This window comes from Polistes dominula, unplaced genomic scaffold, assembly GCF_049000335.1.
Source record: "Polistes dominula isolate Pdom_NZ unplaced genomic scaffold, Pdom_raw_medaka contig_541, whole genome shotgun sequence".
NCBI lineage: Eukaryota > Metazoa > Arthropoda > Insecta > Hymenoptera > Vespidae > Polistes > Polistes dominula.
The window spans coordinates 99,074-118,648 of NW_028300948.1; the positions used below are offsets into that span (position 1 = coordinate 99,074).

At 35.8% G+C, this 19,575-nt stretch overlaps 2 protein-coding genes across 2 annotated transcripts; one reads left to right on the plus strand and one right to left on the minus strand.

Annotated features, from left to right (window-relative positions):
* Positions 1-720: 720 nt before the first annotated feature.
* LOC149032750 (uncharacterized) lies at positions 721-1,805 on the plus strand. Its single transcript, XM_089171862.1, has 2 exons — positions 721-1,221; positions 1,573-1,805. The coding sequence occupies exon 1, from the start codon at positions 847-849 to the stop codon at positions 1,213-1,215; it is 369 nt and encodes a 122-aa protein (XP_089027988.1). The 5' UTR covers positions 721-846; the 3' UTR covers positions 1,216-1,221; positions 1,573-1,805.
* Positions 1,806-12,027: 10,222 nt separating this feature from the next.
* On the minus strand, positions 12,028-14,298 carry LOC107073766 (uncharacterized). Its single transcript, XM_015334465.2, has one exon. It carries the CDS (start codon positions 14,296-14,298, stop codon positions 12,028-12,030), a length of 2,271 nt encoding a protein of 756 aa, XP_015189951.2.
* Positions 14,299-19,575: the final 5,277 nt, after the last annotated feature.

The following is a 19,575-nucleotide window of genomic DNA, read 5'->3' on the forward strand; positions in this document are numbered from 1 at the left end:
GCTTGTTACAAAAAAAAACATTTATTTTTGAAGTCGAATTCACTATTAGTCAGCAATCGTGCATACCGAACATTGAAAAGATGATGGTACCGAGGATTTCACCGTTTCTTCTTCATTTAGCTTTCTTTTTTTCACTGGTGTTTGAACAAGTCTGGCACAATATCGCTCTCTGCAACGCTGTGGACTTAAACAGATTCTTTTCCTTCCCAAAATTTCTATAAAGTGTCTTCTCTCTTCTTACTCTTCTTAATAAACGTGCTTAAGGGGACCTTCTACTCTGCAGTTTTAAAAAATATTTTTTTTTTTTTTTTACATTTTTCGAATGTATATATATGTAGAAATATTGTGTTAAAATTTCAAAAAGATCCGATGTCTCTAACTACATTTTTTTGCTGCCTGAACGTTACTATCTCGGACCGCTCTCCTGAGCGTTCGGCGCGCACGGTTCTTATATCGGCTACGGAGACTCCAAGACTTTTAAAATGCTGCTTTATTATCATCCATACGGTAAAGATTTCATTGTTAAAAAGTTGAAGTGTATTTTGCATGTGGCAAAACGTATTTTTAAGCGCGTTAATAAGGCAAGAAAAGCTCTCATACAAAAGAAGAAAATTTAAAAGAAAAACGCCTAACCGCCAAAAAAAAATAAGAACCGTAGCAAAAACAGTAGTGAAGAGAAAAACGACTGTTGTGAAAAAAGTTCCTAAAGTAAAAACTAAAAATTTACAATCAAATTGATGAAAGAACTCTCAGAGATCTACGGTTTAGCAGTCAGAAGAAATTTGAATTCTTCATAGGATATGCGTAACGAGATTTGAGCAGGATACTACCACAAAATTTCGACTGATGCCAAGTCGAAGCATTCTAAGTGTTCCATCGACTGGTGAAAGTACCTCAAATCTAAGGCACATGACACCTAAACACATGTTTAACGGCAAAAAAGTTGTTGAAATTGCGTGCAAAGTTTCGGCATGTATCTTCAACGAAGGATTCCGAACAGTTATGAAGATAAAGGAAACGATGGGCTTGAAAATTGGGCCAGGAGCGATCGACTTTGCTAAAAGACGCGACGACCGACGTATCGAATCTGCGAACCGTCGAAGCTCTGAGTGCTCAAAAGATGCCAGATCAAAGTGGAAGAAGGCAAGACTGGAAGAAATTGAAGAATATGAACAAGAAGAAGGTCTATTGTACGGTCCAGGCATCGCAGATTAAGTTTAGGTAAGAATTTTTAACGATTTTGAGTAGAAAAAAACTTTAAACGCGTTTATCTCGAAACTATGTTTTGAAATACTAGCTCCATCGTATCTCACGAACCAGTAAACCGATTCTTATAAAATTTAATCCACATATTCTACACATGAGCTGTAACAAAGTGACGGAGAGTTTTTTCTTATATTTTAATTTTTACTATTTATTTTTAGTCAAAAACAATGAAAAAAAAGGTCAAATTTACGTTTTTTTGTAATTTGTCCACCATTTTTTTATTTATTGATAAAATTTTTATATAAAACTGTCACTTTGTAGCTGAAGTCATACAGAATATAAAACCATTTTACTTTTATGTTTCAGGTAAGCCATTCTCAAGTTCTGATGGAGCTACCAAAGCACTATAGTTTTAAGGTGTTTTCTTATACTACTGTTTTTGCAATAAAAAATTAATTAAAATGAAAAAAAAAAATTCATTTATATAGTTTAAGACTCAATTTAACAAACCCAACAACTTTTATATCGATATCTTTTATAGTTTTCTTGGAAAAAATTCGCGAAAATAGCCTTTTTTTTAGGTGCTCAGAGTAGAAGGTCCCCTTAACTGGGTTTTTCCAAGAACACATACTTCAGAGTCGCCGATGGGCCGACTTCCCAAATAGAGTACAAACATTGTCAACGTTCATGAAGAAAATAAATAATATTCAATCAATTGAACAATCACCTCAATCACCTATATGATTCACTTTACACTATTAAATAAATACTGTCCGTTTTAGGTAAAAAATTAACTTATTTTCAGAATTTAACACAACACAATTGGAATACATTAAAATAGCATAGCAACCAAATGTTTTCAGATTTTTATTATACTAACCATACGAAAATTGACGATAAAAAACAATCAAAGTGTCAATATTGTAGACTATTAGATTAATATGTAGTTCTTTCTGTATTTTATTTTTTGTTAAACTGAAAAACATCAATATAACACTAATCTTTAAATAAAAATTTGATATTGTGATAAAATACTTACATATACAATTTCAATTTTTTTACCTGCTTTTCATGTCTCTTGCCCTTTAACAAACTCGTATTATATATCTATATATTTTAATCGGAAATTTTTTTCTTGCTCAGATGATGATGAAGATTTCATTCTTATCACATCACTCGAAATGGCGATAGCGGCATGACAACTTCGGATTCCTTGCACAGACAGAGCATTTTTGAGTCTTTTGTTAAGATTGTTTTCAGTATACTGAATCTGCTTATTTAAAATGAAGTGAAAATGGATTCCGGAAACATTCTTTTTTGCCTCTGCGGGCATATCTCTGCGGGTTTTTGAATTTGGTCCTCAGCTGTTGATAAAAGATTCGCTCGATCAATCATTTGCTTCCAAATTCTGCCTGAACCATTACTTGGACCTTTCCCATGGCCTCGTTCATAGGTTCATACGTTGATCCACAGATGTCACTACTTTTAATTACTACTTTTAACATCTGATGATAATACACGTGTCACAGTCATCTTCTTTAAATGTTTAATTTTAAAATTTATCCCAAATAATGTCATCAATGATCTTATTGTGTTTATCATTGTCACCAAATAAAATGTTAGTTGTTAAAAATTAGAAAATAACACGGTTTCTTCAACACAATTGAGATAGAAATAAAAAAAGATTTTTTTAAAAAGAAACTTTTTTTAATAAAATTCAAAAGTTTATATTTTAAAAAAACAAAAAACAGAAATTTTCATAAGTTTTAGGATTATTTAAGATTAGTACAATGTAATGTAGAAAAAAATTTGAGCCAAAAATTTGTTGTCTATCGTTAGTTTTTAAAACATAAAAAAATTCCAAAATCCGAAATCTCTCAAATTTTTTTTTCGAAAATTTTTGTTTTATAGCCCCAAGTATCCTCTTTAAAACAAGCCGTAAGTTTTTTTTTTTAATTGCAATAGTCCTTGATATATTTAAAACATAAGTTTAAAAAACAGGAAAAATAGTAAAATGTTGAATTCTGCATAATTTTTAGAAAAAATTTTTTTATTTTTTATCCTTTGGCAGAACTTCGTTATAAGATGAAAGAAAACTTCTGACCAAATTTCGTCCAAATGAAATAAGTAAATTTCAACAATTGGTAGATTTGATGCGGAATGACCGATATAAATATAATACTCGGGTCGCATTGTTGATGTTTCTACTAATCGCTTTTTAACAGTAAGGCGCGCCAACGGTCTAATTTTGGGCCTGGCGAGAAACTCAAACGAACGAGCAAGGCGACGAATGAGTAAAAATTAGAGTAAAAAATCAATTTCATCAAGAGCAAAATGATAATAAAAAAATTTTCTACTACAAGCAAACATTTTTTGTATTTTACAAATTTTTATATTTTAATCATAGAAACCTTTAATAAATTAAGGTATTAAAACATTGTTTTTCGCTATAAAAAATAATTTATTTCTGTAAATTACCATATTTCTATATGCGAAAGCAGTCATAAGATGGACTTAACACGTAATATACAATATAAATAACAACAATAAAAGACATAATATAATATAAACATTTTTAATATTTAATTTAATATGAAAAATTTAAAATAATCACAAGTCTTAAGTCTTTGAGTTTATAAAAGGTTTTTTTTACTGTATGAGTAAAGATGTAATGCTAGTTAACAGTAATTTATCAGCGACTGAGTAGAAATAAAGAAAAATAATACATACATTAACTTAGGTTACATAGAAAAATATATAAAATGGAAAGGTTCGATACAATTAACTTATAACAATTATTTAAATTGTAGCATACTTATACGGCTTAGAAAAACTGCAATAGTAATATTAAATAATATTAGGTATTCTGTAAGCACGGCATAGCTCAGTCGGCAGAGCGCTCGACTGGGCTAGAGATCTAATGAAGGGAATGCTAAAAGTAAGTGGAACAGTTGAAAGGCTCAACGCACAATTCAAGAAAATTGAATATATAGAAAATAAGGTCAATTTCCTATTTGAACAATTAGGATTCAACAATGAATAAAACCCCGCAAAGAAATAAGAATAAGAGATTAAGTCAAGACATCAAACAGATACTTAAAGTAATAGCAATTAATGTTAACTCAATCCAACACAACTACAGAAGACTAGAGCTATTAACACTATAAGAGGATGTTTCTCCGGATATTGCCCTAATTTCGGAGACTAAACTCAACGACAAACACGTAATCACATACAAAAATTACGTAATAATAAGAACTCAACCCAGGGAGGGGGAACGGCTATTATAATAAGAAAGGGTATCAACCATGAGGCCATTAAATACCCATCATCATTAGGTAATGAAATAATTGAATACACAATAGTAAAAATTAAATTAAACAATAACTCGCCCAAAGACCTATTTATAGTAAGCCTATACGCAACAAATTCGAACAAAACAGTATTCATAGAAGAACTCAATCAACTGGTGACAAAAATACAAGCTGAGAGCCAGGACTGTGCCTTCTTAATAGCTGGAGACTTTAAAGCAAGGAGAACCGAATGGGGTGATCACGCTGACAATAAAAGAGGCAAATACCTGAGAAAATGAAAGAACTCCGAGGTTAATAAGTTTGGAGTAAGAATATATTCAACCACCACACCAACACGCATGGACAGCTTAACATACCTAGATATCTGCCTAACTAACCTCTAAATTATAGATCTGGTAAACGGAAAAATAAAGACACGATCATATGACAGTGACCACCAAGCCCTTCCAGTTCATGGTGAAACTGCCGAACGTTACAGAATTTGATAACGTGCAAAATGAAAAACACAGATATAACTATAAGGCAACAAAATGGAACAAATTCAAGAGACAATTGCAACGGAACTACACATCCAAAATCCCGGATTACAGAAACCTGGACATTGATGAAATAGACAGCAGCATCACTGAATTTAATAACGCAATACTAGCAACCATAGAACAGACGGTACCAAGATTCAAGCCTCATAACAACATAAACAAATACCATGTATTTATGACGTTTTGGATGGTATGGACCTAGGAGATGGATTAACATTCCTCAAATACAGATAATTTTTAATTGAAGCTTTTCAACTGTATCAATTTTTTCTTCCATTGCAATTATTTCATGGCCCTTATGTAATCATGACATCCAGTTTTACATTTAGCTAGAATAAAAGAAATTGAAGTAGAATGTTAGAATAATTTGTAAACGTTTAATAGAACTTTATATTGTTTTCTAAAAACTCATTAAATAAAACCTATGTAGCTTCGTTCTCGAGATTCACCTTCATAATGGCCGTTTTCCATTACGCTTGTTGCTTTTATTCAATGTTGTATTTAGGACTGTTTAGATGGTATGGACCTAGGAGATGAAATAATCCTTAAATGAAGATAATTTTTAATTAAAGCTTTGCAACAAAATTTATTTTTCCTTTTATTGAAATTATTCTATGGCCCCATTTTAATCATGATATCTAGTTTTACATTTAGCAAGAATAAAGGAAGAGCGTAGTAAAATGTTAAGGTCATTTTTAAATATTTAATGGAAGTTCATATTGTTTTCTAAAAACTCATTACACACAATCTATGTAGCTTCTTCTTCGAGATTTACCTTTAGAATAGCCGCTGTCCACTACGCTTGTTGCATTTATTCAATGTTGTGTTTAAGACTGTTTGGATGGTTTTGATGTTGGAAATGGAATAATATTCCTCAAATGAAGATAACTTTCAATTAAAGCTATGCAATAGAATTAATGTTTCCTTCTATTGCAATTATTTTATTGCTACTGTGAAATCATGACATTCAGTTTTATTCTGTCTTGTAATAAAAGAGGAGTGTATTAGAATGTTAAAATAATGGGTAATTATTTAATATAAATACATATAGTAGTGTTGAGGAAATGAGTGGTCTAAATGAGAAGAACGCCGAGCATTTGCAGTGAGTGGTCAGATTTATTAAAATGCGTACGAGTACACCGCGTGTCAGTTGAGATTCAAATGAGTAGCCGTTGAGCGGACCACGTTCCGAACTTTCCACAGAGAATATCACAATGAGTGGACTAGAGACGGCGTGATTATATTAATCACTTATGAACCGGACGATGAGGATTATATTAATCCCACCGAACTTGTACTTTGTGAGAAGACGTATAACAAAGTTGAGAAGACGCGTATGGTTGGAACGAGTTGTTGAGAACAATTGAACATGGCTGCCTGAGAAGCCGGCGTCACGGCGCTTCTTCACCGCCGAGATGAGTTATGGCGAGTCTGCATTGAGCGACAACTGTTGCGCGTTCTGATTGGGCAGATTAAATCCCAAACAAGTAGAGTAATCAATTATTTTGTATCGGGCTAAGGATATCTGTTTTTCCGGTACCACTCAAGACATAGAGGATATTCTTTTATTCGACAAGTAGCTTTTTATACAATTAGTTTATAATATCAATCTACAATATCTTGCACTCACTCCGACCTCTTAAGTAGGTAGTCGTGTCTAGAACGCTAAATTTTAAGTATTTTTCGAACTAATATTAGCATAAATGGAAAACATTTTTACTTTACATTTTTTTTAATGATGTTTTTTAACATTTGATGAATACAAAAAAAAAGTCATGATAAAACAAAAATAAAAAATTCGTAGAAAAGGAGGCCGGTGAAGTGTGGGCTACAAAAAGAACGGTGCACTCTGGTAGACATGATTTCAGCCATTGTAGTGATCCAAGACATACAAATTTGGAGAATTCCTAATCAGTAAAGATGTTGCTATATGGTTACCCTTAGCCAAAAAAAAAGAAAAAAAATTCACATAATCTTCTCGAATTTTTTTAAAATACTAAAAATTAAAATTTTTCAAAATCCAAAGGTCACCTGATAGAGAGATGTATACAGAACATTTCCACTAAATTTCAAAGGAAACGGTTGATTAGAGCTTGAGATATCATTTCAACCACCTCGAAAAAAGTAGTTTCGAGAAAAACGCGTTCAAAGTTTCGCGTATTTAGGGTAGAATGATACAGGATACCGCGTTACTAAAACTTCTGTATCTCCAAAAATGATTTTAATTTTGAAAAATCTGTTTAAGGACGTATTCTTAAGGGTCTAAACTTTGAAAATATGAAAAAAAAAATCGATTTTTTTAAATGTCTAGGCCAGAATACCTTCTTATACGCATGAAACCTGCTAAGTAATGGTAATTTAATTTATATTATAGTTATCTGAGACTGTATTGGTAAATTAGATTAATGTTAAAGACTAAAGATATAATTGTTTATTTAGGCCTATTAGAATGGTATTATTCTTATTCGGATATTTTTTTTTGTTTAAAATAAAGTTTCTAACCCTGTTTTATTTCGCTATTCTTTTTTTATTGTTCTTCTACGATTTTACGATGTAACAAGTGTGTTCATCTTAAATATAATCATGTTAAACTATATCCGAAATTAATAAAGTAAACCTTTCTATATTACCCCATATAAACACATAAACAAAACCCGTAATCTTACGGCAACTTGCTAATCATTCGTTATTCACTTCCTCGATAAATCACTATCTAGATCGCTTAATCACTCTCTAAATGGCTTGTATCCTATCATTCTATCACTCTCTACTCCACGCGTGCTTGCGCTCTCCTTATATGAGGAGCTTTCCCTTGATTTCGCTGCTTGCAATGCTCTGACGTAGCAATATCACGCCACGCGCAGAGCTTGCCTTTGTACTTTGTCACACACAACATACAACACACACACACACACACACACACTTAAAATAAAACACAATATCGTCTTGTTTAGAGACCCTATAGGAGGGACACGCCATACATATTGCTGAGGTGCCATTGGCTGAAAATTTTGGAGGACCGCTTCCGATGCAACGCGAAGCCAAATACTTATAGTTTTTATTGTGATATTTATATTTAATTGTATTGTTGATAACAAAGTGCATAAATAAAGTGAAAATAGAAACTGTAAAATTATCGAGAGAACTTAGTAGTTTTCTATAAGTGTAAGTTTAATTTACTCATTTAATAATTACAAGTATAAATGTACAAACCTAACCTATAACTTATCGTTTACAGACCTATTGTTTATAATGAATAATCATGGTTCGACAGTGTATTTTTAATTACTGCAAAAGTTCCACAAAAACTAAGCAAGACCGTCAAGACCAAAATTTTAAGCAAATAAATTTCAGATCGAGTAAAACTATGACCATGTACCTCATTAAGAAATAAAAATATGGTAATATAAATCTATTTTTTAATTTTTTTATATTTGTCTTCTCATTATTATTATTATTATTATTATTATTATTATTATTATTATTATTATTATTATTATATGGCACTTGGAACTCGAGAGCTCATAGCCTCATCTACAGTCTTAATCATACTGATTATTACAAAATTATATTGAATTAGTAAAATATTTTAAAACTAACGAAAATACTAACTATCTAAAACAATAGTAACCAAATATTAAAATAATAAATATAAAATACTAAAATATTATACAATTTTTTTATTTTTCTAGGAATATATTTTCAGAAAGTAGCTTTTATTACAATTATCGAAAATTGGGAATTGATGTTGATGCAATTTTATGAAGATATAATACCCAGGAATCCTAGCTAATTTATTAATATAGGAAATTAGAAACAAATTGTACGAATGAAAAAAATAATTTTAAATATAATTGCATTTATCAAAATTGTATAAATTCCTACAAGTTGTTTCGAAAGTTCAAAATACTGTAATACCTTTTATCAAATCAAACTTAATTGAATCTTTCTTTTTGAATTTATAATAATTTTTTTCTGTAACCTATTATAGTTTAATATAAATTTTTAATTATCATTAAATATGGCTCATTTTTTTCTGTATTTGATGCAATTCATTATTTCATAATTTTTTCAACCTGATTCACCACTCTACTTCCTACACTATTCACTACTACTATATACAACTTTTATACTATTTAAAATGTTTGATTCATTCGCGCGCAATCACGTGACTACATAAGTTCCGGTCCCCAAAAATTCTTTGTGCGCGTCCCTCCTACAGGGTCCCTAGTAGTCAAATTCAGGCCTCAACTGTAGTGTCTGCTTCCGCCGGCGACGGTACTGCTCTTATATAAAAACACAATGAGAGGAGAGCGACCAGCCAGTACGACGGATAAAGCGAAAGTGTTTTGTGTAAATGCACCCCTACGGCGATCTAGGCATCCGGAAATAGAGAGAGCAACGATCGCAGTGATCACGTTTCTGCTCTGACCAATCAAAGGCGTGGTCAGCAGTGCAGCCAGACCATGGGTAAATCGTACCCTCTCCCTGTGCCACTGTAGGATTGCACACAATGAAAGTTACCCATGCCCGTGTGTTCGAGATGTCGAAAGAAGTCGAGTGTAACCGAAGTTGGCGGGCACGCCGGAGTGGCACACTATGAAAGCGACTCGTGTCCATGTGTTCGAGATAGCGAGGAAAGCCGAGAATAAACGAAATCGCACGTTGGAATAAGGGAAAAAGTACTCCCACCATGTAGCACGCTGGAGTAGCGCTACAAAAGCAATCCGTGTACGTGTTTGGGATATCGGAGAAAGCCGAGAATAGCCGAAGCGTCTACCGAATCGCGGGAAAACAATGCTGGCCTACGAAATGGCTTCAACTATAAGTTATGAAAGTTTAACACCCTATTTTTTTTTTTTTTTTTTAGATACATTAATAATTAATTAAGTAACCAAGGTTACATAAAATAATTATTTCATTAATTAATTTAAAATTAAAGTCTTAATTGCAGTTTTTATATAATCTAAGTTTTAAGTTTTAATAATTCTTTTATGGCCTGCTGGTCGTATGCGGGACTGACGAAAGAATGGTCCACGGTTCGATGCTCCGTTACGGTTGTTGCGTACAGGTGCCTTGATCAGTACAATGTTCTTTATTTATCGTAAAATGAAACGGTTTTAAGGGATGGTGGAGTAATGTGAATAGAGTTGTTCCGTGTAGGACTGTGAATCGAATTGTTCCTTTATAATACGCTGCTGCGTTGTTGTATGTAAACTATCGCCCCGATGCTGAGCTGCCTGATGATTGCGTGATGAGATGTGGTTAGGCTGCCTTGTCGGGTGCCGATGAGTTTTCCTTGTTCTTGATGCGTTGGTTATATGTGAATCGAGTGTTGCTGACTGAATGGCTAGGATCGACGATTTTCCGTGGCCTTTTATAGGTAACGGGCAATCCTGTGCGCCCCCTTCCCCAAATTGATTGGCCAATGACCGTCGGGTCACTCTCCATGGTACGTCGAGCTAGCATAGGGTTGTCGAGGAAAATCACGCTGCGCGGGAAAGCTTTGTCTTAAAGAAGCGGCGTTGTGTTCACTTGTGCTAGCGCATACGCCGAAAGAAACGGCGCCGGTAGGTCCCGCTTCTGTGCCCCGTTCCAAACTTCGATCGCGTCAGGCAACAACTCACACAGTCCACATCACATATTGCGCAATACGCAACATACCGCCCCCCTTGAACGGATACCGTTCAAAAGTACTTAATTAAGAGTTTCGGCGTCATTAAGTAATGGTGCTACTTGTTTGATACTTCGCTTTAATTTTCCATTAAACATTTTTAGCGTTACCACACGTGTTATGCCGTCAGGACCAGTATGTAGCTCCGTCACTCGACCCAATGGCCACCTAAGAGGAGGAGCATTGTCTTCCCTCAGAATAGCTAGTGTGATAATCCTTATGTTATCCGTCGCGTCCTTGTGCCATTTTTTACGCACCGTTTGCTTATTCAAATACTCCCTGCTCCATCGTGTCCAAAAGTGCTGTCGCATTTGTTGTATATGTTGACATTGCGACAACCGGCCGCATGGTATATCCCTGAAATCGTGCTCTGGCAAACTTATCAACGAGTCACCTATCAAGAAGTGTCCAGGAGTGAGAGCGCGTAGGTCATTTGGATTGTTGGATAAAGGGGTGAGAGGGCGAGAATTGAGGATGGCCTCTATCTCTAGATTATACGTTAGCAATGTTTCGTAGGTGAGTACTGTCTCTCTAATCACTCGAGTTAAATGATGCGCTACAAACGTTTTTAGTAAATGTGGCGGTGTATTGAGCCAATGCAAACCTATTGCTGAATCCGACCAAAACACTGAATGACGAAGTTTGATTCTTCGCAGCGCGTTCCTAGTGACTCTGTACAGGCGCGCCAGTAAGACCGCGCCACACAGTTCTAAACGCGGAAGCGATTGTGTCTTGAGAGGTGCAACCTTTGATTTTGCGCACACCAATTCAACCGTCGGTTTTTTGCCTATTGTTTGATGTATATGCATGCCCGCCTTATTTGTCACCGCTATGAGCTCGTCGCGAATTTGTTTAGTCTCGTCTATCGTATGGGCTTCCATTAATTGATCATCGACATAGAAATCTTCCTTTAAGATAATGGATGCCCTTGGGTGTTGTCTTGATTCGTCGTTAGCAAGTTGATGTAGCGTGTGAGTCACTAAACAAGACGCGGTTGCCGTGCCATATGTTACTGTTTTAAGTCGGTACGTTCCGACCGGTTCATTTAATCCTCGACGCCAAAGAATATTCTGATAAATACGATCACGCGTATCCATTGTTACTTGTCGATACATCTTGGCTATGTCTGCAGTAAGCGCGAATGGATGTGACCGAAATCTCAAGAGAATGGTGAATAAGTCCTCCTGAATCATTGGGCCGACCATTAAGATATCATTTAATGATAGACCGCTACTCGATTTCGCGGATGCATCGAAAACCACCCGCAGCTTGGTTGTAATACTCGATTGTTTAGCTACGGCATGATGTGGCAAATAATAGCCTCTGTACGGGAAGACTCTTCGACCCTTTCCATATGCCTCAAATCCTCGTATTCGGATAAAAGTTTCGCATATTCTTCGCGTACCCCCGGTTTACGCGCTAACGACCGCTCGAACACATGAAATCTCTCCAGTGCATTGACGTATGAATCCCCTAATTGATTTGCGTTTTCCCTGAGTGGTAGTCTTACTATATATCTACCCGATGGATCACGGCGCGTATTAGTTTCATAGTGCGATTCGCAATACTCCTCCTCCTGAGATCTGATTTTCCTTTCTGGCGTTTGCTCAACGCGCCAAGAATTTTCTAATTGTTCTTGCAATCCTATAAGTGCGGTATGGCATTTTACGTTTCGTGGCAAATGCATATTTGAGGTCGTTACTGCGATCCAACCTAATCGTGAATTTTGCAAAGATATTGATTCGTTGATTTGAATAATCTGTCCGGCGTGCCATAAAGCACAGAAAATGGGCATGCCGAGAATCGCGTCTATTCTCGAAGGTTTATCGAAACCGGTATCAGCCAAGCGGATATTTGCAGGTATTGTTAATTCTTCCGGGGGTATTGGTTGCGATGGTGAAATATTTGTTATACTGGGTAGAAGTAAGAACTTTAGTTCAACTGCGTAGTTTTCTGTCTGCGATTGCATGGTCGTTACTAGGGCCTTGGTGGCATTAGTTTCAATTTTATTTATCCCGGCTATTAGTATGTTCACACTTTGTTGTGCGATTCGTAGCTTGCTGGCAAACTCGAGCGTTAAGAAATTAGCCCCGGCGCCTGAATCTAGGAGTACTCGGCACTTGTGTGGAATACCGTCGCGATCTAATAATGAAACTACAGCGGTTAATAATAATGTAGGCAGAGGTGCATGATTGATTTTAACGTATGAGCATTGCACCGCTGAAATTTGTTCGTCTATATGTAATAACGTGTTGTGCTTGTTCCCACATTTTCTACAATAACTAGAACGGCAATCCTCAGCCCTATGACCAGGTCGCAAACAATTTATACATAATCCTGCTTCTTTGACGATCCTATTTCGCTCCTCGGCGTTAGCACCAATTAATTGATCGCATGCAAATACTAGATGACTACCCGAACATACGTAGCATTGACTTTGAAATTGTGACGCATAAACCTGCACTGGATTTTGGCGTGTATCGTTCTGTGACGGTCTTTGCAAATTTGTATAACGTGTATTGAGCTGCGCTGCGCTTCGCGGATTGTCGTACCGTGTAAGCGGTCTAGGTGGATTGGTCATGCTATTCCTTCCCGTATCTCTTGAAACCTTTGTAGGTTGTGACGTAAGAAGTGCGCGTCCGGCATTAAATAAAAAACTTGAAAGCTCGTCTATGGTCGGTAACTCTAATTTGGGGCGCTGCTTCTCCCATTCATATCGCGTCTGTTCATCCATTCGGGAAACGATCATGTATATGGGGAATGCCTCAGCAAAATTCTCTTTTGTGGATAATAACGCTTTATAGTTGGTAACGAGAGTGTTCGCGGCCTGAATTAACGATTCCGGAGATTGTCTACTCATCTTGGGGCATTCTTGAATTGCCCTTATGTGTCGATTAATTAATAAAATAGGATTGTCGTAATATGACTCTAGTAGTTCCCATGCTATCTGATAATTGCCCTCGGTAATTACTAAATCCCGTATTTTCTCTTCTGCCTCGCCCGATACGCATGACTTTAAATACGCAAATTTTTGTATATCTCGTAATTCCGAATTTTTTCCAACGATCGATTGAAAACCATCAGCAAAACTTGGCCACTCTTCGTAGCGTCCGTCGAAGTGCGGTAAATTCACCGGCGGCAATTGTACAAGTTTATCGCTTCGTGGGGGATTGTATACACCAATAGATGTGCTCGCAGATGGCAATATTACAGGTTCATTAATGGCCGGGTCAGCACTTGATGTCGCGGCATGATCGAATTTTTTTACTATACTTTCTGCTTTTATTAACGCGTCTTCGATTGACTCGCGAATTTCGTCACCTTCCTTTACGTAGATTTCCCACGTCTCCTCGGAGGCAACCGCTATTAAATCGGTCTGAACATTCTCGAAAGCTATCATGTCCGAATCGATTTGTTTTAATTTTGATTTTAATTTTGCTATATCGTTATCGTTAGGATTCTCTAGGTCAGTTACGAACTTTTTGAAAACTGTAAATTTACTTTTTAAAGGCGCGCGCCTCCGTATAAGCTGCGCCTCGGTACACTCTGTTGTTGATCGCGACATTTTACGATAAAAAGGCACAAAATGGGGAGAGATAAGAGGGGGGGAATACGACTTCAGGTTGATGACTCGTTAAAAAGTATTGCAAGACTCACGTTTTCGTATTGTTGTCCCGCGATGCTACACTCCAGCCTCCAGGATGCTTGTGTGCTGCGTTGATTCTCCTGTGTTGAGTGAGTGTGCGCCTTGAGTTGCGTCCCGCTGCTTCGTTGATGCGAAGTCTTCCCTGCCTCTTTCTCGTCCACTTGAAGAGAACTGCTGTTCTACAGGCGCCGACTGAAGTAGATGGATCAGCAATCCGGCTCGAAGGACCAAAAATTATGTTGCGTACAGGTGCCTTGATCAGTACAATGTTCTTTATTTATCGTAAAATGAAACGGTTTTAAGGGATGGTGGAGTAATGTGAATAGAGTTGTTCCGTGTAGGACTGTGAATCGAATTGTTCCTTTATAATACGCTGCTGCGTTGTTGTATGTAAACTATCGCCCCGATGCTGAGCTGCCTGATGATTGCGTGATGAGATGTGGTTAGGCTGCCTTGTCGGGTGCCGATGAGTTTTCCTTGTTCTTGATGCGTTGGTTATATGTGAATCGAGTGTTGCTGACTGAATGGCTAGGATCGACGATTTTCCGTGGCCTTTTATAGGGAACGGGCAATCCTGTGCGCCCCCTTCCCCAAATTGATTGGCCAATGACCGTCGGGTCACTCTCCATGGTACGTCGAGCTAGCATAGGGTTGTCGAGGAAAATCACGCTGCGCGGGAAAGCTTTGTCTTAAAGAAGCGGCGTTGTGTTCACTTGTGCTAGCGCATACGCCGAAAGAAACGGCGCCGGTAGGTCCCGCTTCTGTGCCCTGTTCCAAACTTCGATCGCGTCAGGCAACAACTCACACAGTCCACATCACATATTGCGCAATACGCAACAACGGTTATTTTTTTTTTTATTTTTTATTAAACAAAAAAATAATTTTGTAAAACGCAGTTCAGAAACTCTTTTTACAAATATTTTATTTTAAATAAAAAAAATGTAATTATGCTTAAAATTATTTGGAAAAAATAAAGTTCAGAGTTTGAGCTTTATTTTCTAATTAAAATTAAGTAAATTTTAAAATTAGAAAAAAAGGTTTTTAATTACAAAATAAAAATAATTTTAAAATTCAAAAATCAAAATAAATATAAGATAAAAAAAACGTTTAATGTGAAGACGAGTCCAGAGTTATAATTTTCATTTTGTTCAAATAAAAAAAAAAATTTGTGCTATATAAAAAAATTTGTTTTGATTAAAAATTAAAACAGATAGAAAATAAAATCAAATTAAAAAAATATTTACATCTCAAAAGTTTCGAACTCAGTACCCCAGTTGCTTTAAACCAGAGCATATACCACAGCCCCATTGCGGTTACTCGTTTCCACATGAAATAGAAGATCATTATAAGCCAAAAAATTAAAAAAAATTAAAAAATATATATATAAATTAATAAAACGTTGAGCCTGAAACTCAAACTTCTTTTTAACTAAGAATGAAAAATAATTTAATACATCAAAGAAATGAAATACAAATATGAATGAAAGCAACCTATCCAGAGTGGGCTAAACCTGAAGCAACCTAATCTGCAACTAACTACTAAAGGACTAACTATTTGTCATCATTTTCATTCGTCACCCATTCATCGCCACTTTCATACGCACACAAATGTAATTTTTCCGGATCTTCTCGCTCAATCGTAGCATATAAATTTTTCGATGACATTAATTCTAAATGTTCCCTATCGATAGAGACATGTTTACCGCGTTCAACTTTTTGGATTTTAAGCTAGATCTAATTACGCAAATAGAATTAATTGTTTCCGCACCAAGGCAATTCCTTTTCTTTGTTTTTGTGTCAGGTAAGAAAGAAAACGCCCTTTCAGCCGCAGCATTAGAGTGAGCAAGTGTTCTCATTATACCCAACAACAAGCGCAATGTTAAATACTGGATATTCCCATCAGAATCAGTAAGGGTACAAATTTCCATCCACATCTCGTCAAATGATAATTTACACCACTGCTCTTTCAAATGGGAATCGACCTGGTACAAGGAATACCATTCTTTTTCGACTAATAATTGTTCCTCTGCTGAAACATTAAAATAATTACAGACGTTTTTTGCCCGGGTAATCGAAGATTCTCTATTAGAATCAAATAACGATATTTCTCGGTTAAAGATGGATAGATTTGACAAAAATATGTCGTCAAAGGGTAGTTTTTCGCGAATCCGAATTGAAGTTATTACATAAAATTTTAAACAGTTGTTGCGAATATCATTTATCTCTGATTCTGATAAGGTTCCTAGCTGTTGTTGATCTAGCAAATATTTTTTGCAATCGAATCCAACATCAACTTTAGACAAAACAAGTTGATTCTTGCAATCTTCAAAGTTGATGTTTTTAACGTAAACATCAAATATTTTTGGTTTCAACAAAGCAGGTTTCAAAAAATCTATTGAGAACTTTCACCAAAAAATTCTTCAAGGAAAGCTGTAATTTGTGGATTAATGTCTTATTTCCTTGAAAATAAGTATTAATCTCGTTAAAAAAAATTCAGTGCGAATTGCAAAAATAGAAGGTAAGCCTTTTTTCATGGGTTTATTCATGATAACAAGCAAACTATCTGCACTTACAGCGTTCATTGAAGCTTGATCGATCAAAAATGCATTTATCGACTTCCAATTGTCTAAAATTTTAGTTATAACTTTTTGACGCGACAGCCACCTTGTTTCAGCAAACCGTGTAATTTTGGAAGGGCAGGCTTCAAAACTAGACTGAAAATCGTGGAAAATAGTTGCCCGTTTGGGACTACCGTTAATAAACGTAGGGACACCTTTGATAAAATAATCGATTTCATCAGGTATCGCGGAAAAAGCAGCATTAGTAACTAACGCGAGGGAATGACAGATACATGGCAGCGTAACGAGATTGGGACATTGTTGCTTTAAATTAGTTTTAAACGAGCACCGATTACCGACCATTACAGATGCATTATCACATGTGAGGCCAATTTATTTGATTTAAGGGAATCTGTTGCTTTGTCAATTCATCTTCAAATGCTTTGAAAAGTTCCTTGGCAGAACAGTCAGTTGTATTTACATGAATCATCGTCAACAACTCCGTCCTAATCATCAAAGTAATTAGCTCCACATAACGAACTATCAGCGACATCCATTTGTCGTTTGTAATGTCGGACGTCTCGTCAACGTGAACCCAAAATTTACTTTTTATTAAAATATTTTTTATTCGCTGCGTTTCTCTAACACTAACGACTTTATTTATAATATTAGTGACTTTGGTCTTTCCCATCGTCATCGCCTGCAAAACAGCAGGCTCCTTACCGATAGACTTAATTAAGTTCAACATTTCTGGAACAATCAACAAGGGGATATTGTGCTCGGCAAAAAATGTCGCGAATCGAATTTCAGCAGCTTGCACTCGTTCATTGATGTCAAACTTAGCCGAAGATGAAGCTGAATTTGACTCTCGCGAGCAGCCTGGCAAATAAGTAGTTGCCGAAGGTGCTTTATTAGAAGTAATCTCAAAATCTTTTAAAAAGTCCATATTTATTAAATGAGGCCCTGACTTAGAATGCCTAATAATCTCCGAACGTCCACACGACAATGTTGCTTTGCACGCAACACAATAAAATTTATTGGGATTCAATGGACATTCTTTAACCCATCCCTTCCACTCTGGAAAACATTGTACCATTAAATAGGGTGATAAACATTCATAATTTATAGTTGAAGCCATTTCGTAGGCCAGCATTGTTTTCCCGCGATTCGGTAGACGCTTCGGCTATTCTCGGCTTTCTCCGATATCCCGACACACGTACACGGATTGCTTTTGTAGCGCTACTTCAGCGTGCTACATGGTGGGAGTACTTTTTTCCTTATTCCAACGTGCGATTTCGTTTATTCTCGGCTTTCCTCGCTATCTCGAACACATGGACTCGACTTCTTTCGACATACCGAACACACGGACATTGGTAACTTTCATTGTGTGCAATCCCACAGTGGCACAGGGAGAGTGTACGATTAACCCACGATCTGGCTGCACTGATCGTAATCAGCTGTTTTAGTTGTTTTCAGATGCAAAACCCATTCTAGTCGATATCGGTTGTGAAAAAGTTGTTCTCTACATTAAATAAGAAAAATTGTGTTACTCTTCTTGTGCTTTACTAGTTACTTTTTAAATTACATTTCGTTAATATTTATTCGCTTTTATTTTAAAGAACGTTATCGTACACATTCAAGAAGGTTTTAAGACGAAGATCACACCTGCAAGCTTCCTCGAATACGTTCTACAAAGTTTTCCTCCTTATTAAGTTCCAGAATTAACTACATTTTTTTTAGCCTTACGTTTATCCACTGAGTGAGCAAAAATTTTACCTGATCTCTAACGTACTACATTGGAAGTATCGTGTTGATATGATCAAAACGCTAATAATTAAAATTCTTAAGACTGTACAAATAAGCGCAATAACGTTATTCAATTTACTCATTCAAATATTAATTAGAAACTCATTCTTTACATTTGATTAATTAACATATTTAAATATTAAATTACCCAATAGATTAAAAAGTAGAGATTTTTTAGGATTCTGGTTCCAGACCTGGGGGATCCAACATTCATATCATCATCAATTCATTATATTTTGTGAAGATTCCGTGATACAATTTGTATCGTCTTCACAGCACGACACGCGTTGGGATTCACCACCTTATCTACTACGTCCACGTTTATCAAAACAGGACATTCTTGCGCGATCACTTCCTGCGCGCCTACAGTTGATGGATTATGGTATTGAATCTGGTGCTAGAAAGCGTAAGGCTTCTACGATTAGCGAATTAAAAGTAAAATAAAACGACATCTACAATTTCAAAACATACACTAGCCTAATGTCAGTGCTATACTGAATGTAATATGTAACCTGTTCCTATCTAGGTAATGGATATTTATTTAACACAGAAGTCTTCATTATTTTTTACATTTTTCAATAAAAAAATTTATAACTTAACTCCAACAGTTATGAATCTACCAATAAAACATTTAGATTATAAAAATTTAGTCAATTAGTTAAATTAAAAAATTTTATTTATACGTACGATAATTTGTCGGTAAACCCGATAATTTTATGGCATTGTGCTGATCAGACGGGGTAAAGTCTCTGGGAACACTGGATACTCTTCCTATTTCATCACTGGACTCCTACGAGGACATATCTTTAGCACCTAAGGACAATAGAAGGCCA